This window comes from Panulirus ornatus, chromosome 1 (assembly GCF_036320965.1).
Source record: "Panulirus ornatus isolate Po-2019 chromosome 1, ASM3632096v1, whole genome shotgun sequence".
NCBI lineage: Eukaryota > Metazoa > Arthropoda > Malacostraca > Decapoda > Palinuridae > Panulirus > Panulirus ornatus.
The window spans coordinates 15710353-15732048 of record NC_092224.1 but is presented as its reverse complement, the minus strand read 5'-3'; the positions used below and the strand labels follow the sequence as shown (position 1 = coordinate 15732048).

The window sequence follows — 21696 nt, the reverse complement described above, 5'->3', positions numbered from 1 at the left end:
TCATAAGTTACAGAGATAGAACATCTAAAGGTCCTCAAAAGAAAATAAGCAGGAGAGTTGTTAAAAAAGATGTTACTCAATATTTTTTAACAGTTTTCTATATAGAAGTTTAAGAATTACATTGTTAGAGAACATTCAAGAGATTGGGCTTCATGAATATAGAACTCCCTCCTTGTACTGTAGTATATAAATAGGTAATTGCAGTATCAGAGTTGTAAGGAAATGCAATAAATTTGGTGATGAAATTGTGATTGCAAGCAATATGCTAGATTAAAGAGTTGTATGATAGAATTCAAGTGATGGGACCTAATGAGTGAAAAAGTTCCTCCCTTTACAAATAAGTAATTATACAAATGTTTATATTGGAAATAATCTAGAGTAGGACATGTATTGTTTTGAAGCTTTTACTGGTGTAAATTATGGACAGTGATTATCTCAAGAGTAACCACTAAAGAATCTTGATCCTTTTTGCTGTTATTCCAGAAGTTATAATTTTGCCTTTCTCTTACAGATTGAGAAGATGAGTTTGACAGTTGAAGCATCTAAGCTTCTTGATTTCAACCAGAAGCTTGATATACCTCTCCTGGATAATGTCATTGGTTTCATGTACAATGGCATTGGTGAACAGGTATGATTTGATTTATTGACTTTTACATGTATGCTGACTACAGTTTTTCCCTCTTTTCTCGTATTCTGAATGTTTTTTTCCTGTACTGTCCCAATTTGGATGAAGCTTGAAGGTTGAAAAGACTAAAATGCATGTTCTTATTGTAATGTTAAGGTTGATATTGATTTAGATGTATCATTTAAAGTACACTAATCACAGAATATACAAATGTAGGTGAAATGAAGCAAAACAAAATTAGAATAGGGGCAAAAGTTTGTTTCCTACAGCTACGTTCTGTTTAATAACAACTCAGTGTTAATTTCACATTTATGACGAGAATTGTACAAATTTGTATGCTTTCCCTTGACCCCATGCATTTACGACATTAGAAAAATAACTATAATTTTAATGTTTATATTTTTAATGTTCAAGTATTTTCCCATAAAAAAGATATTTCAAGATGATTAAGGTATATGATGTCTCATTATGCATATTGTGGTGACTTCATGGTAATAAAGAGTGCAGTTTGTGTCCCACTCACAGATGGTCAGCTTTTAAACAAATCCAGTGCTTATCATTGCTATGGTTTTTCTGTGCATTTAACCAATAGTTACTGCCTCCAAAGTAAATATGGCCATTTCATATGTTTACAAAGAATATTAAAGTTACTAAGGCCAATACAAAATGAGATATAAAAGTACAGGTTGAGTATCCCATATCTGAAATGCCTGTGACCAGAAGTGTTTCAGATTTTTGGATTTTTTTGGATTTTGGAATATTTGCATATACATAATGAGATATGTGGAAAACAGGATGGTACGGAAACAAATGGGTTGGAGCTGGGACATACCTCAACGTTTTGACCGTTCAACGGTCTTTCTCAGGAGATACTGATTCCAACATTCAGCAGGACCATATTCCCCAGCATGTGATGGTCACCTGGTCAGACGCCTTGGCGTGTTGTTCTTTGATTCGGTCACTTTCCCTGCTGCCTCCATCCATTCATAGTGATCTCCGTTTCCTTACATGACCAGCAGATGAACCCAGACCTTGTGTTATCATTGTTCTTAATCCCATCCTCTTGGTAAGCTCTTGCACTCACTAAACAGTTGATGCCAAAGCAAGTGACAATTCATTTAGTGATAGTGTGAGAACTTACCTAGAGGAAGGGATTGAGAACTACATTAACACAAGATCTGGTTTCATCTGGTCACATCAGGAAGTGGAGATCGCTGTGAATGGGTGGAGGCAGCAGGACAACCGATCCAATCAGAGAGCAACCAAGGTGGTTGACTGAGTGACCATCACTCGCTGGGGAGTAAAGTCCAAAGATAATGTTTACAGATGGTGTCTTCTGTAAATGTGTACTTGATTTCCATCCTTGAGTCATTAGTTTTGAATGAGGTTTTAGTTGAACTTTGATTTACTGACTGATATGAAGCAAGAATTTGAATATAGATAAGGATCCTGCATTTGTATCTATACCCATGTGTATAACTTGGACTTATCTTTTGATTTCAGCTTTATGCATTCATGTTGAATTTTGATTAGATGAAGATAAACAATTTATTGGTTCTTATCTCATGCAGTGATTTAGAAGAATAATTTGTTTGTACATCCCTCTCTCTCTCTCTCTCTCTCTCTCTCTCTCTCTCTCTCTCTCTCTCTCTCTCTCTCTTCTCTCTCTCTCTCTCTCTCTCTCTCTCTCTCTGTACATGTAGTTGTCAAGAAAACAATAATGTATGGGTTGAAGATGGTTGAAAGGAACATCATGATATGGAAGTGAATAATGAAAGTGGAGTGGCCTGGGAGGAACATAATTATTAAGGCAAAAGAAAAAAGTTGGACTCGTGACAATAGTACCTTTGTCCATGGTGAATTATGCAAGGTCAAGGTGACACCATCTTTAAAAGAAACTGTATTCCTTACTGTAGATGAATAGTTTTGGACCCAGAGATAGGAAACTTCATAAATAACTTCATATGTAAAAGCAGGAAACTTTGTAGGTAAACTACCCATGAGGAAAAACCATCATTTGACCAACAGTCCAAAATCAAGGCCACAAAGTACATTCATGTAAGAAAATGCATTACCTCTTGCAACTGAACTAGCCTTGGATGCAGAATCAGAAAATTTCAAATGTGGATTACCCATGGGGAGGGGAAGACTTATATTGATTATTGGGTCAGAAGGTCAATTTCATGGTAATATCTTCCACTTAAAAGAATTGCATTCTGTAAATGAATAGTTTTTTACCTAGAGATGGGAAACTTCATAGGTGAACTACCCTAGGGAAAGAAGATCCTAATTGAAATTAGGATGAAAAGATCTAAGGTCAGGGTCACAATGATTCTTTGTGTAAAAATGCTTTTCCTGCTATAACTGAAGTAGCTATGTTCTTAAAATCAGAATACACTCATCCTTCGCTTTATGCAGGACCACTAGCTTCACTGTTTTGTGAGGATCCTACTTCATCCATTATCTCTTTCAGTTCCATCAAAATTTGCTACTATACAGATGTGTGCAGTAGAAAGTGTGACAAAACTTCAGTGAGGGTTGGCAGGTGGAATAAGTGCAGGTCGTAGGGTGACATGTTCCATGTTCCAACTTGCAGGTCATTGATACACCACCATTGTGTTTGGATCTGTGCTGCTTGTGCAGTATGGAAATTTCTGCTATTAAGAATTTCCTGCCACCCAATCTAATGCACTCTTACACTGACGACTCAATACTGCATTCATCCGCATCCTTCGTTTCTCCTCCCTCTTCTCTTACTCGATCTGCATCTTCTCTCAACACAGCTTCCTCAGTAAACTCAGACTTGGACAGGATATCTCAGTAGGGTAGACAAAATTTTTTTAAGTTTAATGCTGCCAAGGCACAGTTTCAACCCATCTCTCTATCAAAAATTCCTCACAACACTTGTCTCCCCTTTGATGGTTCTGTGATTCTGCATCTTGACTCAGAGAATGCACTTAGTATTACTGTAACAGCTAGTCTTTCTTGGAAACCCCACATTACAGAAATAGCTAAGTCTGCCTCAAAGAAACTGGTTGTCCTATTAAGATGTTGAAACTTTTCTTCTGATCAGTTACTCTGTTTATACAAGGGATTGATTCGTCCTTGTATGGACTACTGCTCTCACATTTAAGGAAGGTTCTAGGTCTGCATCCTTACTTGACAGAGTTGAGTCAAAAGCAATCTGCCTGATAAACTGTCCCTGGGTAACTTCCAAGCTTGACCTCCTTGCCTTATGCTGCAGTGTTGGTTCACTTTCCCTGTTCTATAGGTATTATTTAGGTTTGTTCTCCCAACTTCCTATTTCCTTAATACATTCCATGAAGCATTCTGCTCTACTCCCTCATAAGCCAACTCAAGCTCTATGAAAGATGAATTCAGTGCTTATCTTTCAATTGATACTTTCCACAGCCTTTCTCCTTGCAAAAATTTGATTCACAAATTTCCTACCTTAGCTCCTCATTCTCCATTCACTCACTTCTATCACACTGTCAGCCAACACTCTTGCATACACTTTTCTTGGTATACTTAACATACTTATTCTCCTATAATTGCTACATACATCCTTGGCACCCTTTCCTTGATTAAAGGAAAAATAGTAGTGTTCACCCAATCCTCTGGCACCGCCAGGTGTTTCCATGCTAATTTACAGATGATATGCATCCAGTCTTCCTCACTTTGTCCTTCATACTTCAGTATTTCAGCTTTAATACCATGCACTCCAGAGCCTTTCCTACCTTCATCCATTTTAATGCCCTTTTCACCTCCCTTCTTGCTTTAGGCCCTTGAACTTTTATCCTTTTCTTTCCATCCCACATACCCATGCTTGTAATGACTGCTGCTTCACCTTCTGCATTAACCTTATGATTCAGAAACTTCCCTTCTTACTTCACATGTACACTTCTTCACTCTTACATCCACCACTTTTCCTTATTCACCTCCTACCAGTACTATTTTTTATTTTCCTTAAACATTTTCCTCAGTTTTCTCCCAAAGTCTTCATTTTCTTTTTCTTTGCTCTCCTCCACCAGGCTTTTAACATTTTGCTTATACATCCAACATTCTTCCCACCTTTTGAGCAGTCTAGCAAAGTCATATTTCTTCTATTCCACAGTATTTCTAATCTAATCCATCCAACATCCAACTTGTATTCTTATATCTCAGAACCTTGTATCCAGCTACAAAGTCTCCAACCTTTAACAGTTTTTCTCTAAACATTCAAATTACCTCATTCACACATGACAGCATTCCTGCATTTACTACACTTACATGTAAACTTTCTGTCACTTTTCTTTCACACTCCTCCTTGCACCCTTTTTGATTCATTATCTTTCTTGCCAACACTTTTACCTCTGGAAAATGAGATTTTTGAGGACAATATGTGTTGTGAGGTGGTTTGATCGAGTAAGTTTGAATGGAGAAAAACTGGAGGAAGTGAAGTGTTTTAGATATCTGGGAGTGGATTTGGCAGCGGATGGAACCATGGGAGGGGAAGTGAATCATAGGGTGGGGGAGAGGTTGAAAGTTCTGAGAGCTTTGAAAAATGTGTGTAAATCAAGAACATTATCTTGGAAAGCCAAAATGGGTATGTTTGAAGGAATAGTGGTTCCAGCAATGTTGGTTGTGAGGCATGGGCTATAGATAGAGTTGTGTGGAGGAGGGTGGATATGCTGGAGATGAGATGTTTGAGGACAATATGTGGTGTGAGGTTGTTTGATCGAGTAAGTAATTAAATGGTAAGAGAGATGTGTGGTAATAAAAAGAGTGTGGTTGAGAGGGCAGAAGAGGATGGTTTGAAATGGTTAGGTCACATGGAGAGAATGAGTGAGGAAAGATTGACCAAGAGGATATTGGATATATGTGTCAGAGATGGAGGAAACGAGGAAAAATTGGGAGACCTAATTGGAGGTGGAAAGGTGGAGTGGAAAAGATTTTGAGTGACATATGTATATGTCTGTGTGTGTATATATATGTATACGTTGAGATGTATAGGTATGTATATGTGCGTGTGTGGACGTGTATGTATGTACCTGTCTATGTGGGTGGGTTGGGCCATTCTTTCGTCTGTTTCCTTGTGCTACCTCGCTATTGCAGGAGACAGCGACAAAGTTATTTATTTAGTTATTTTACAAAGTATAATAAATAGATAAAATAATTTTTTTCATACATATTTGACATTTTCCGCTTTATATACTATTTGTTATTAACTGCACGCTGTTTCCGAAATTTTTTAATATAATAATCTCTGATAGTGTTTAAGGGATGTTTATTTCCTCATTATGATTATCAAGATAACTTTTATGTTATCAAAATCACATTTTTATATATTCGTAATTGCTCTGCATCTTGTGAATCAGTATCACCATCATTCATGGATTAGGGACTATCAATAGTTTGCAAGGCCATACCAAATGTACATGCTTGTTGCAGAAAGTATCCAGTGCTTTCTCTGAGAAGTGTACCTTATCTAGGTAACTGGCACATAAGCATTTTTTCCGTGATGCTAATTACAGTGTTGCAATGTAAGGTATCTCCGCATACTGAAAAAAAACACCCTTGAACACAGGCAAGTGCAGGAAGAGGCAACCTTTACTGATGCCAGTAGATTTTCCTTACTGTAACCTGTTCAAGTACATATAAGGCCCTTTAGAGATTAATGCATCCAGGATCTTGTCTCTTACATCCAGCATTTGACTTCACATTTATGACATGAATATGACTTCACTTCTCTTTAGACATTGCTTAATTATGTTGGACTTAAACATGACTTGGTTAGAGTACTTAATTGGTTGATTTTTAGCACACATTCATTGATGAACTCCTATGTAGATATTCTTGTGATCATGTGTAAACCATGATTTAGAATTCTTTTGGAGCTCTGACTAATTCCTGAGTGTCTGTTCTGTTACTTGGAGTCTGGATATGTTCTGTGATTTCTGCTAATGGTGAGAGGTTTTGTTAAGGCTGATTTCTTTGTTTTATGAGGTGTGTAAATTGTAGGGGGCTATACTTAGAGCTATACCTTGTGGTATGTAATTTTTGTAGGCTTTGTTGATGTTGATGAAGTGTGAGTTTGCATGGTTTAGGGATGGGAAGTTATCTTTGCTGAAATTTTGGAGCTTTGTTTCCATGTACAGTGTGAAAGCTCTTTAGTCTGCTTTCGTCTTGTTTGTTTAAGTCTTCTTAATGGTTGTGATACTTTGATAGACCAGGTGGAGTGTTATCAGAATGCACAGGTGGTCAGAGAACAGCTTTTGTAGCTTGCTCCAGGTGGTCTGTATGTGTAGGACTGGTGAATGTTGTTACCTTTGTAAAGTTTTATATTATGGATTGTATTATTAGGGTGTCATTTTGATCTCCTTTGAAGTGTGACTGGTGTTGGAGAAAGACATGGTTTGTCCTAGCTGTCTATCTTTTCCTGTGGTTGTGTAGATGTAGAAGGGTGGGAGGATATGGATGTGAATCTGACTTCTTGGGTGAGATCTTTGTGGATGGTGTGTTCTCGAAATTGGTTGAGTATTTGTGGGTATTTGTTACTAATAGCATACTTTTTGAGTTGCAGTATATTCAGTTTGTGGGTAGGATTCTGTGGAGTAGTAGAGTTTGTTTATGAAGAGAGACAGCATTTCATTCTGTTTGTCAGATGCTTTTGCTTGGGTAAGGAGGTTTTGGAATATTCTGTATTAGTGTTTGCTGCTTGTCTAGTGATAGAGTGGTGTCTTTCACTAATGAGCTTTGGCAGCGTGAGCAGAGGTACATTAGTGATCAAGGGTCAGGACTGATGTCACCAGCTTAGATTAGTAGTTGGGATATGATGACGAAACCACTTTCTCCTGGTTGTGAGAAAATGTGTACGGATGTGGAGAATATTTAGGTATGACCTGTTGTCTGTCATAGTGGTACTCAGACATAATTTTTTTTTTTTTTATTATATGTAGGTATGACCTGTTGTCTGTCATAGTGGTACTCAGACATAATCTTTTTTTTTTATTATTATTTTACTGTTTTCAGACCCATATTACCTAACAAGTCATTATGCAGAATTAAGAGCTGCAGAACTTGAATGTACAGAGTTGGAATTTTTGGTTGAATACATTGAATATTTAGGAAGATAGGTTTAGTATGGGAATGTTGTAGATGTTACCTTGTGAATTTTGAAGTTGAAGAGTCTAATCATGTCTTTTCTCTTCCTTGATAGCAACGGATAGCACAAGAGGTACTAACAACATTAAAAGAGCACCCTGATGCTTGGACACGTGTAGATGCCATTCTTGAATATTCACAAAACCAACAGACAAAGTATTATGCACTCCAGATCCTTGAACAGGTTATTAATACAAGATGGAAGGTACTACCTCGAGATCAATGTGAAGGTAAGGTGTCTTTTTTTAACTGGACACATGGAGTGTGAAAGACCATCTAGTAATATTGTTTCTATTTTTGTTTTTGGGTAGAATACACATACAGTGCCATTACATATAGGCAAACAGGACAAAGCTGAGTACTCAAATTGCATAGGTATAAATATGCTGACTGTCTCTGGTAAGTTGTTTGGAAGAATTGTGATGGAAAGGGTGGTGGCAAGCACAGATCAGATTAGGGAAGAACAATGTGGTTTTAGGAGTGGTAATCTGGTATTTACTTGAAGAATCCTTGTGAGAAATAATTAGAGAAGTAATTACTTGTTGCATTTTTGGATTTAAAGAAATTATATATACAGTGCCTTTGTATATAGGCAAACGGGACAAAGGTGAGTGTTCAAATTACATAGGTATAAATTTGCTGACTGTCTGGTAAGTTGTTTGGAAGAATTGTGATGGAGAGGGTGGTTGCTAGCACAGATCAGACTAGGGAAGAACAATGTGGTTTTAGGAGTGGTAATCAGGTATTTACTTGAAGAATCTGTGTGAGAAATAATTAGAGAATTACTTGTGGCATTTTTGGATTTAGAAGAAGTATATTGTATGATTGATAGAGATGCTTTGTACAGCATGTTACAAATGTATGATGTTGGAGGAAAGGTGTTGGAAGTAGTAAGTAGTTTTTATCATGGAGTAAAGTATGTGTGTATGTAGGTTGAGAAGAGATTGAGTGGTTTGAGGTGAATTTGAATCTGTGGAGTTGTTTATGATGTCATCATGGCTGTTTAATTTGTTTATGGATGGAGTGATATGGGAGGTAAATGCAAAGGTCTTGGAGAGAGTTGCAGGTCATCAGTTTGTAGGGTGTGGGGGCATGGAAGTCGAACCAGTTTTTGTTTGCTTACGACACAATGCTGGTGGCATATTTAAGTGAGAAATTGCAGAAGCTGATGTCAGAGTTTGGGAGTTTGTGTGTGGAGAAAGTTGAAAGTAAATGCCAATAGAAGTAAGATTATTAGGCTTAGCAGTGCAATAGGCAGGTTAGTTGTGATTTGAGTTTGAATGGAGGAAACTTGGAGGAATTGAAGTGTTTCAGATACCTAGGAGTTAATTTGGCAGCGAATGGAACTATGGAAGCAGAAGTGAGTTGTGAAATAGGTGAAGGTATGAGGAATGTGTGGAAGGTCAAAGATAGGTACATATGCTTGAAGGTATGATAGTTCTGACGGTGTTGTGTGGATGCTAGGCATGGGTTGTATATGAGAATGCACAGAAGGTGACTGTGTTGGAATGTGTGAGGACAGTGTGTGGTGTGAGGAGAGTTGATTAAGAAATGATAAGTTAAGAGAGAGGTGTGGTAATAAGAAGAGTATGGTTGATTGAGCTGAGGAGGATGTACTGAAGTGGATTGGACATATGGAGAAAATGAGTAAGGAGAGCTTGACGGATGTTGGAAGTGGATCGGACAAATATGAGAGGTAGACTAAAAGGAGATGGACTGATGGAGATAAAAATGTTTTGATTGGTTCGGGCATGAACATGCATTTGGGTGAAAGGGATGCAAGGGTTAGAGTGAATTGAAGTGATTTTTACTGTGGACTGAACCATTTCTTACAAAGCAGCCAAAGGAATCCATGGAAAGGTCTTTGGGGGCCTGGTTGTGGATAGAGGGCTTTGGCTTTGGTGCATTACAATGGCAGGTAGAGAATGGATTTGAGTAAATGGGGCCTTATCTTCATCTGCCCTAGGTGCTGTCTTGCTAACACAGAAACAGCAAACAAATATGGAAGAATTTTATTTGATTATTATTATATAACTTAGTGCCTCTTTGTGCAGCTTCATGGCTGCACTAAACAGTTGCAGGGAAGGGATGGACTCCTTTGGAGTGAGAAATCCTCTGACAAAATTGTTTTCTGGTTGTCAAGTTGCACTCCTCTGACCCAGGTAGCTGTCTTTTCCTTTTGCCTCACGCACCCATGGACTGCTGGCATTTAGTCCACAAACATATAAGCTCTCCTTGTTGAACATAAATAACACTTGGCAAAACTTATCTCACACAGCTCATTGTTCATAACTAGATTTTCTTGGGGTTAGCGCTTTTGTGCAAGCCCTCTCTTTTAGGAGCAGTGGATAGAAGTGGTAGATAGGTACATTGAATAGAAGTGGTAGATTGGAACATTAGGCAGGAACATCAGGTGGAAGTGGTCCGTAGGAACAGTAAATAGGAGCCTCTGAACACTTTGAGCTAGAGTTGCCTTCTGCCAGTGGCCTGTTAAGGGTGAAACACTAAGGGCCAAGAAGCGAAACTGGAGTTCACCAGTTATGGAGACTTTTGCTATGCCTATCCCCTTGAGGGAGTTTCTGAAGGGAATGGGCTTCAGAGATGTAGATAGATAGATAGATAGTTTTAGTTTTCTTGTAATGACATGACCACAAGGAGTAGTATATACTGATGATGCTTTGAAAATATGGTGTTATGTTGGTTTGAATGTTTAGGATTCCAAGGATGACTTAGCACAGGTTGTACCTCTCTAATCCAATGCTGTGTGGTCCGGCATGTTTTAAATCTGCCGCCATTAGTTATAAGTTTGTGGATCTGCCACCAGAGTGGTGATGTTAGCCGCGCTAAGGTGCCAAATCTGTTTACGCTGTAGCCAAGCTAGTTAACAGTCCTGTTACTTTCTTATATTCAGCTGTATTTTAGCCCTTCAGGATGTCATCCAAGAGACCAAGAGTTGCAGATGGTGCTAGTACTAATAACTGTAAGCATAAATCATTATCCATGCTTGAAAAGATGGAGGTACTGAAAAAAGTTGATAAAGACTTTGTGTGAGTTCTGAGATAAGATCATCAACTGTGTATGACTTAGGGATCAGTTTCTATTTTCCAACATTTCTGTGGTCTGGCAGTGGCCAGGTCCCAATGATGACAGATGCATGAGGTTTTTTTTTTTTTTTTTTTTTTTTTTATACTTTGTCGCTGTCTCCCGCGTTTGCGAGGTAGCGCAAGGAAACAGACGAAAGAAATGGCCCAACCCCCCCCATACACATGTACATACACACGTCCACACACGCAAATATACATACCTACACAGCCTTCCATGGTTTACCCCAGACGCTTCACATGCCTTGATTCAATCCACTGACATCACGTCAACCCCTGTACACCACATCGCTCCAATTCACTCTATTCCTTGCCCTCCTTTCACCCTCCTGCATGTTCAGGCCCCGATCACACAAAATCCTTTTCACTCCATCTTTCCACCTCCAATTTGGTCTCCCTCTTCTCCTCGTTCCCTCCACCTCCGACACATATATCCTCTTGGTCAATCTTTCCTCACTCATTCTCTCCATGTGCCCAAACCATTTCAAAACACCCTCTTCTGCTCTCTCAACCACGCTCTTTTTATTTCCACACATCTCTCTTACCCTTACGTTACTTACTCGATCAAACCACCTCACACCACACATTGTCCTCAAACATCTCATTTCCAGCACATCCATCCTCCTGCGCACAACTCTATCCATAGCCCACGCCTCGCAACCATACAACATTGTTGGAACTACTATTCCTTCAAACATACCCATTTTTGCTTTCCGGGATAATGTTCTCGACTTCCACACATTTTTCAAGGCTCCCAAAATTTTCGCCCCCTCCCCCACCCTATGATCCACTTCCGCTTCCATGGTTCCATCCGCTGACAGATCCACTCCCAGATATCTAAAACACTTCACTTCCTCCAGCCTCTCACCATTCAAACTCACCTCCCAAATGACTTGACCCTCAACCCTACTGTACCTAATAACCTTGCTCTTATTGACATTTACTCTTAACTTTCTTCTTCCACACACTTTACCAAACTCCGTCACCAGCTTCTGCAGTTTCTCACATGAATCCGCCACCAGCGCTGTATCATCAGCGAACAACAACTGACTCACTTCCCAAGCTCTCTCATCCCCAACAGACTTCATACTTGCCCCTCTTTCCAAAACTCTTGCATTTACCTCCCTAACAACCCCATCCATAAACAAATTAAACAACCATGGAGACATCACACACCCCTGCCGCAAACCTACATTCACTGAGAACCAATCACTTTCCTCTCTTCCTACACGTACACATGCCTTACATCCTCGATAAAAACTTTTCACTGCTTCTAACAACTTGCCTCCCACACCATATATTCTTAATACCTTCCACAGAGCATCTCTATCAACTCTATCATATGCCTTCTCCAGATCCATAAATGCTACATACAAATCCATTTGCTTTTCTAAGTATTTCTCACATACATTCTTCAAAGCAAACACCTGATCCACACATCCTCTACCACTTCTGAAACCACACTGCTCTTCCCCAATCTGATGCTCTGTACATGCCTTCACCCTCTCAATCAATACCCTCCCATATAATTTACCAGGAATACTCAACAAACTTATACCTCTGTAATTTGAGCACTCACTCTTATCCCCTTTGCCTTTGTACAACGGCACTATGCAAGCATTCCGCCAATCCTCAGGCACCTCACCATGAGTCATACATACATTAAATAACCTTACCAACCAGTCAACAATACAGTCACCCCCTTTTTTAATAAATTCCACTGCAATACCATCCAAACCTGCTGCCTTGCCGGCTTTCATCTTCCGCAAAGCTTTTACTACCTCTTCTCTGTTTACCAAATCATTTTCCCTAACCCTCTCACTTTGCACACCACCTCGACCAAAACACCCTATATCTGCCACTCTGTCATCAGACACATTCAACAAACCTTCAAAATACTCATTCCATCTCCTTCTCACATCACCACTACTTGTTATCACCTCCCCATTTACGCCCTTTACTGAGGTTCCCATTTGCTCCCTTGTCTTACGCACCCTATTTACCTCCTTCCAGAACATCTTTTTATTCTCCCTAAAATTTACTGATAGTCTCTCACCCCAACTCTCATTTGCCCTTTTTTTCACCTCTTGCACCTTTCTCTTGACCTCCTGTCTCTTTCTTTTATACTTCTCCCACTCAATTGCATTTTTTCCCTGCAAAAATCGTCCAAATGCCTCTCTCTTCTCTTTCACTAATACTCTTACTTCTTCATCCCACCACTCACTACCCTTTCTAAACAGCCCACCTCCCACTCTTCTCATGCCACAAGCATCTTTTGCGCAATCCATCACTGCTTCCCTAAATACATCCCATTCCTCCCCCACTCCCCTTACTTCCATTGTTCTCACCTTTTTCCATTCTGTACACAGTCTCTCCTGATACTTCTTCACACAGGTCTCCTTCCCAAGCTCACTTACTCTCACCACCTTCTTCACCCCAACATTCACTCTTCTTTTCTGAAAACCCATACTAATCTTCACCTTAGCCTCCACAAGATAATGATCAGACATCCCTCCAGTTGCACCTCTCAGCACATTGACATCCAAAAGTCTCTCTTTCGCGCGCCTGTCCATTAACACGTAATCCAATAACGCTCTCTGGCCATCTCTCCTACTTACATAAGTATACTTATGTATATCTCGCTTTTTAAACCAGGTATTCCCAATCATCAGTCCTTTTTCAGCACATAAATCTACAAGCTCTTCACCATTTCCATTTACAACACTGAACACCCCATGCATACCAATTATTCCCTCAACTGCCACATTACTCACCTTTGCATTCAAATCACCCATCACTATAACCCGGTCTCGTGCATCAAAACCGCTAACACACTCATTTAGCTGCTCCCAAAACACTTGCCTCTCATGATCTTTCTTCTCATGCCCAGGTGCATATGCACCAATAATCACCCACCTCTCTCCATCAACTTTCAATTTTACCCATATTAATCGAGAATTTACTTTCTTACATTCTATGACATACTCCCACAACTCCTGTTTCAGGAGTATTGCTACTCCTTCCCTTGCTCTTGTCCTCTCACTAACCCCTGACTTCACTCCCCAGACATTTCCAAACCACTCTTCCCCTTTACCCTTGAGCTTCGTTTCACTCAGAGCCAAAACATCCAGGTTCCTTTCCTCAAACATACTACCTATCTCTCCTTTTTTCACATCTTGGTTACATCCACACACATTTAGGCACCCCACTCTGAGCCTTCGAGGAGGATGAGCACTCCCCGCGTGACTCCTTCTTCTGTTTCCCATTTTAGAAAGTTAATACAAAGGGGGGGAGGATTTCCGGCCCCCCGCTCCCGTCCCCTCTAGTCGCTTTCTACGACACGCGAGGAATGCATGAGGTACAGCCTATATTGTTAAGAAAGGATAGAATTTTGCTAGATGTAAGAAATTTTGATATGTAGGTCTCCCATGTTACAAAAGAGATGTGTTCTTGAAAATATATCCATAATACAAAATTCCATAATGGAAACCTTTTTTTCCCCATATAGACCCATGTTATTAGTGAAGATGCATTCAAAAAAATTTTGTAGTCATCAAAAGCAATGAAGACATTCATGCATTGAGATATACATTTAGAGACAAATGTTATATATGCTTTCAATACTTTTATAATTTTAATCACCACAAATGATAGTAGATAAACAAAAGTATGCAAGTTTTACTTACATGTATACTTATATTTTATTATTATATTTTGCTTTGTCGCTGTCTCCCGTGTTAGCGAGGTAGAGCAAGGAAACAGATGAAAGAATGGCCCAACATGTCCACACACGCAAATATACATACCTATACATCTCAACATATACATATGTATACACACACAGACATATACATATATATACATGTACATAATTCATACTCCAGATCCATAAATGCTACATACAAATCCATTTGCTTTTCTAAGTATTTCTCACATACATTCTTCAAAGCAAACACCTGATCCACACATCCTCTACCACTTCTGAAACCACACTGCTCTTCCCCAATCTGATGCTCTGTACATGCCTTCACCCTCTCAATCAATACCCTCCCATATAATTTACCAGGAATACTCAACAAACTTATACCTCTGTAATTTGAGCACTCACTCTTATCCCCTTTGCCTTTGTACAATGGCACTATGCACGCATTCCGCCAATCCTCAGGCACCTCACCATGCGTCATACTTACATTAAATAACCTTACCAACCAGTCAACAATACAGTTGATAGAGATGCTCTGTGGAAGGTATTAAGAATATATGGTGTGGGAGGAAAGTTGTTAGAAGCAGTGAAAAGTTTTTATCGAGGATGTAAGGCATGTGTACGTGTAGGAAGAGAGGAAAGTGATTGGTTCTCAGTGAATGTAGGTTTGCGACAGGGGTGTGTGATGTCTCCATGGTTGTTTAATTTGTTTATGGATGGGGTTGTTAGGGAGGTGAATGCAAGAGTTTTGGAAAGAGGGGCAAGTATGAAGTCTGTTGGGGATGAGAGAGCTTGGGAAGTGAGTCAGTTGTTGTTCGCTGATGATACAGCGCTGGTGGCTGATTCATGTGAGAAACTGCAGAAGCTGGTGACTGAGTTTGGTAAAGTGTGTGGAAGAAGAAAGTTAAGAGTAAATGTGAATAAGAGCAAGGTTATTAGGTACAGTAGGGTTGAGGGTCAAGTCAATTGGGAGGTGAGTTTGAATGGAGAAAAACTGGAGGAAGTAAAGTGTTTTAGATATCTGGGAGTGGATCTGGCAGCGGATGGAACCATGGAAGCGGAAGTGGATCATAGGGTGGGGGAGGGGGCGAAAATTTTGGGGCCTTGAAGAATGTGTGGAAGTCGAGAACATTATCTCGGAAAGCAAAAATGGGTATGTTTGAAGGAATAGTGGTTCCAACAATGTTGTATGGTTGCGAGGCGTGGGCTATGGATAGAGTTGTGCGCAGGAGGATGGATGTGCTGGAAATGAGATGTTTGAGGACAATGTGTGGTGTGAGGTGGTTTGATCGAGTGAGTAACGTAAGGGTAAGAGAGATGTGTGGAAATAAAAAGAGTGTGGTTGAGAGAGCAGAAGAGGGTGTTTTGAAGTGGTTTGGGCACATGGAGAGAATGAGTGAGGAAAGATTGACCAAGAGGATATATGTGTCGGAGGTGGAGGGAACGAGGAGAAGAGGGAGACCAAATTGGAGGTGGAAAGATGGAGTGAAAAAGATTTTGTGTGATCGGGGCCTGAACATGCAGGAGGGTGAAAGGAGGGCAAGGAATAGAGTGAATTGGAGCGATGTGGTATACCGGGGTTGACGTGCTGTCAGTGGATTGAATCAAGGCATGTGAAGCGTCTGGGGTAAACCATGGAAAGCTGTGTAGGTATGTATATTTGCGTGTGTGGACGTATGTATATACATGTGTATGGGGGGGTTGGGCCATTTCTTTCGTCTGTTTCCTTGCGCTACCTCGCAAACGCGGGAGACAGCGACAAAGTATAAAAAAAAAAAAAAAAAAAAAAAAAATTCATACTGTCTGCCCTTATTAATTCCCATTGCCACCCCACGACACCGGAAATAACAACCCCCTCCCCCATCATGTGTGCGAGGTAGCGCTAGGAAAAGACAATAAAGGCCACATTCGTTCACACTCAGTCTCTAGCTGTCATGTAATAATGCACCAAAACCACAGCTCCCTTTCCACATCCAGGCCCCACAGAACTTTCCATGGTTTACCCCAGATGCTTCACATGCCCTGGTTCAATCCATTGACAGCACGTCGACCCCGGTATACCACATTGTTCCAATTCACTCTATTCCTTGCTCGCCTTTCACCCTCCTGCATGTTCAGGCCCCGATCACTCAAAATCTTTTTCACTCCATCTTTCCACCTCCAATTTGGCCTCCCACTTCTCCTCGTTCCCTCCACCTCTGATACATATATCCTCTTTGTCAATCTCTCCTCACTCATTCTCTCCATGTGACCAAACCATTTCAAAACACCCTCTTGTGCTCTCTCAACCACACTCTTTTTATTACCACACATCTCTCTTACCCTATTATTACTTACTAGATCAAACCACCTCACACCACATATTGTCCTCAAACATCTCATTTCCAGTTCATCCCCCCTCCTCCGCACAACTCTATCCATAGCCCAGGCCTCGCATCCATACAAAATTGTTGGAACCACTATTCCTTCAAACATACCCATTTTTGCTTTCCGAGATAATGTTCTCGACTTCCACACATTCTTCAACACTCCCAGAATCCCCCCCTTATGATTCACTTTGGCTTCCATGGTTCCATCCGCTGCCAAATCCACTCCCAGATATCTAAAACACTTCACTTCCTCCAGTTTTTCTCCATTCAAACTTACCTCCCAATTGACTTGACCCTCAACCCTACTGTACCTAATAACCTTGCTCTTATTCACATTTACTCTCAACTTTCTTTCGCACACTTTACCAAACTCAGTCACCAGCTTCTGTGTATATGGGTAAACCATGGAAAGGTTTGTGGGGCCTGAACATGGGAGCTGTGGTTTCGGTGCATTACTTACTACAGTTAGAGAATAAATGTGAGTGGATGTGAGCATTTTTCGTCTGTTTCCTGGCGCTACCTCTGACGCTAGGGGTGGCACTGCTGTTTCCGGTGGGGCAGAGTGGTGCTGGGAATGGTTGAAGGCAAGCACATGTATATTTATGTATGTGTATGTATTTATGTATATATTCTTATATGTATATATACATGTACATGACAATATTTGGGGTGAGGTGGTTTGATCAGGTAAGTAATGAAATGGTAACAGAAATGTGTGGTAATAAAAGAACTGTGGTTGAGAGAGCAGAAGATGGTGTGTTGAAATGGTGTGAACATATGGAGAGAATGAGTGAGGAAAGGTTGACAAAGAGGAGATATGTGTCAGAGGTGGAGGTAACAAGAAGTGGGAGACCAAGTTGGAGGTGGAAAGTTAGAGTGAAAAAGGTTTTGAGCTGTTGGGGCCTGAACATGCAAGAGGTTAATAGGCTTAGACGGAATAGAGTATATTGGAATGATGTGGTATACTGGGATTGACGTGCTGTCAGTGGACTGAACCAGGGCATATGAAATGTCTAGGGTAAATCATGGAAAGGTGTGTGGGGCCTGGATGTGGAAAGGGAACTGTGGTTTCGGTGCATTACACATGATAGCTAGAGACTGAATGAGGCCTTTTTTTGTATGTTTCCTGTTGCTGCCTCGCTGATGCAGGAAACGGCGATCAAGTATAATAGATAATTGAATATAAATGTACTTGTATGTATATGTGTGTATGTTCATGGATGGGTCTTTCTTTGTCTGTTTCCTGGCAGATATCCAAGTTATTGACCTACCTCAAGGGGAGGATGAACAGCTAGGTTTTAATGCGGACTGAGTGTTATGGCCATGATTCGAATTAATGCGGTCTCAACCCTGGGCAGCCCAAGAACACATCACAATCAGCAGTATTGTATATGTGGATACAAAGTCTCAGCTGTGGTGCTTGGATGTGATGTCCTGTTTTATGGCACTAAGCTGTGGTGTGCAGATGCTTTGTCCTGTGTTATAGCAGTAGTTGAGGTGTATGGACTTGGTTACCTGTACTATGAGTCTCGGCTGTAGTATGTGTTTGTTGTCTTGTGATATGGCACTCTGTTTTGGTCTGTAATTACATGATTTGTACAGCATGGGGAGAGAGTAGGACATGTCATATCTGATGTTAGGTACTACTGGACTCTGCCTGCTCAAATTTGATGTACAAGTGAAAATTCACCCTTGGTTAGGTGGTATCATGGTGAGTACATTCTCTTCAAAGAACTTCCCACTCCAAAGGAGTTCACATTTCCTTGCTGCTGGAAGTATCACAGCCTTGGGCTTCAGGAGACCCGTGGAAATGATCCTGGGTAACGCCAGGACTCTTCTTTAGAAAGAGGTTTTGGGGTTGTGATAAATGAGATGAATGGCCTTGAGTAGGGCCTCAACTGCTAGTGCCATCTTGGGTAACAAAAAAAAAAAAAAAAAAGCTGTGTGACAGATCGAGAAAGGTGAGTTTTCTTTATGCAAAATTTGCAAATTACACATATAAAGTGTAAAGACTTACAGTTGCCCTGATCAGTTGCCCTTACACTGTTAATGCATAAAGTGTAGACACAGTTTTCCTGATCAATTGCCATTGCACATGCCCTTCAGCATGTTTTGGTCTCTAGGACTTTTCAATATTGAATGTTAACCTTGACAGAACCCATGTTCTAGAATCTTGTTATGGGAATATGAGTAACTGTTAGTTAGCGTTATAACTCAAAAACCCTGACTGGCTGTGGAAACTTATTGGCAGAACTCTGCATAGCCAAAAGTTTGTTAGCAGACCTCAGATATGCTGCTGGGGATGGTATGATGAGTTACTTGTTATGACTTCATCTTACTATATGCTGTTTTTCCATACCTTGGTCACCACATTGATTGTAGCACTCAACTTTGGGATGTTATTGTTTGAATACAGAAACATTTTTTTATTCAAAACTTTGTGTTTAAACTTTATCAGTTAGACATTAAACAGTGGAAGGACTAAATGAAGAATTTATATATTTTTTATGATTATATAGTTAGGTTATCAGTTTCTGGTTCAATAATTTGCTAATTTATTAATTGTGGCATTATGCAAAATTGAGTAATTGTGGCTTGGTAGGTGAACATTTTTGATGAACTAAAGTGTGTTAGTGATTTTAAGTTTGGTTGTCATCATTACTTGTTTATTTGTTGCTTTTGATGAAGTTTGAAAACTTTTATGTACATTATCATGTAAGTTGGACTGAAGGATTAATCATTTGGCAATTTTATGGTTTATCCTAAGAATTTTTAGTTAGCATTATGTATACCATATATTTGCATGGTGAATGACAAGAGTGCTTTGAAAAAGCAGGTCTCTCAGTTGCCTATAACAGCAATTTTGTAAGTTCTGTGGGTGTAATCCATAAAGATAAGATTGTTATGGAGGAAGGGGGGGGATATCTAAGAAACAAATAGAATTGGAAAATCATGTTACTTACTAGATGATCTCTGTGGGGCAGAAACTGTAAAATTACAAATCTCTCGTATACAAACTAATTTTAGTCCATTTTCAAGCACCTAGATAGACAAGTTATATTCTTTTTTTATGTTTGTGTTTCAGGTAAATAAATTTACCAAAATTTGGATGTCTTATTCAGTATTATTAAAGACAAGGACATAGAAATGAGATGTATATTAACTTTTACAGGTATTAAGAAGTACATAGTCAATGTTATCATCAAATTGTCCAGTACACCAGAATCTCTTGACAGAGAGAAAGTTTATTTGAATAAACTAAACATGATTCTTGTACAGGTAAGTGATGTGATATTTATTTTTTGTGCAAAATATTGTCTTGCATTTTAAGTGTCAATTATGTTCTTGAATTGTGTTTTGGATGATTACTGATATATGCATATATATATATATATATATATATAAATAATGTATATATATTTGGTATAATTTTCATGTTACTAAGTATCTGCAAATTTAAACAGATCCTCAAGCGTGAATGGCCAAAAAACTGGCAGTCATTCATCCCTGATATTGTAGGAGCAAGTAAAACGAATGAATCTATGTGTCAAAATAATATGGTCATTTTGAAGTTGCTGTCCGAGGAAGTATTTGACTTCTCCACAGGACAGATGACTCAGACCAAGGCAAAGCACCTCAAGGATACCATGTGCTCTGAGTTTCAGCAAGTTTTCCTTCTGTGTCTTTATGTCATGGTGAGTTTTAACCCCCCCCCCCCCCCCTTTCTTTAGAGAATTTTAGGGGTAAGAGTTTGAAATCAGTTATGTTGGATGTTTCACATGGTTTTAGATAAACATTTTTTTTCTGTATGTTGCTGTATGATGAACTGTTTTGGTGCATTACACATGCATGACATTTAGAGAATGGATGTGAGTGAGTGATGCTTCATGTTTGTCTGTTCTTGTGCTTCCTCACTGACACAGGAAATGATGAGCAAGTATGAAAAATATAAACTAGAACATTCCCAGCTTCAAGTATAAAAAATATAAACCAGAACATTCCCAGCTCTTGGGGTTCCCAAGAGAGAGAGTGGAAAATATAGTTATACCCAGCAAGGTTATGCTTTTTTATGCTTTTACATGGTTGAATTGTGGTGCTTTGAAATTGAACAGAGGAACAAATGATTATTAGATAGAGAGATATTGGGATGAAGTGCATTTTTTTTTCATACTTGATTGCTGTTTCCCACCTTATCAGGGTAGTGCCAGGAAACCGAAGAAAGACACATACACATGTATACACATATGCGCACATACACTTGCATATACATATATTTACATACATACATACATATTTTTTTTTTTTTTTGCCACTGTCTCCCGCGTTTGCGAGGTAGCGCAAGGAAACAGACGAAAGAAATGGCCCAACCCACCCCCATACACATGTATATACATATGTCCACACACGCAAATATACATACCTACACAGCTTTCCATGGTTTACCCCAGACGCTTCACATGCCCTGATTCAATCCACTGACAGCACGTCAACCCTGGTATACCACATCGATCCAATTCACTCTATTCCTTGCCCTCCTTTCACCCTCCTGCATGTTCAGGCCCCGATCATACAAAATCTTTTTCACTCCATCTTTCCACCTCCAATTTGGTCTCCCACTTCTCCTTGTTCCCTCCACCTCCGACACATATATCCTCTTGATCAATCTTTCCTCACTCATTCTCTCCATGTGCCCAAACCATTTCAAAACGCCCTCTTCTGCTCTCTCAACCACGCTCTTTTTATTTCCACACATCT

At 39.7% G+C, this 21696-nt stretch overlaps 1 protein-coding gene across 3 annotated transcripts in view; it reads left to right on the top strand.

Annotated features, from left to right (window-relative positions):
* The window catches only part of emb (exportin-1 emb), a 149085-nt gene that overhangs the window by 15790 nt on the left and 111599 nt on the right, over nucleotides 1–21696 (top strand). For all 3 annotated transcript variants that reach the window (XM_071678569.1, XM_071678751.1, XM_071678663.1), the window contains exons 2-5: nucleotides 512–628; nucleotides 7824–7998; nucleotides 20114–20220; nucleotides 20406–20636. In XM_071678569.1, the coding sequence (XP_071534670.1) occupies nucleotides 512–628; nucleotides 7824–7998; nucleotides 20114–20220; nucleotides 20406–20636 (630 nt within the window). The remainder of the gene's footprint in view (nucleotides 1–511; nucleotides 629–7823; nucleotides 7999–20113; nucleotides 20221–20405; nucleotides 20637–21696) is intronic.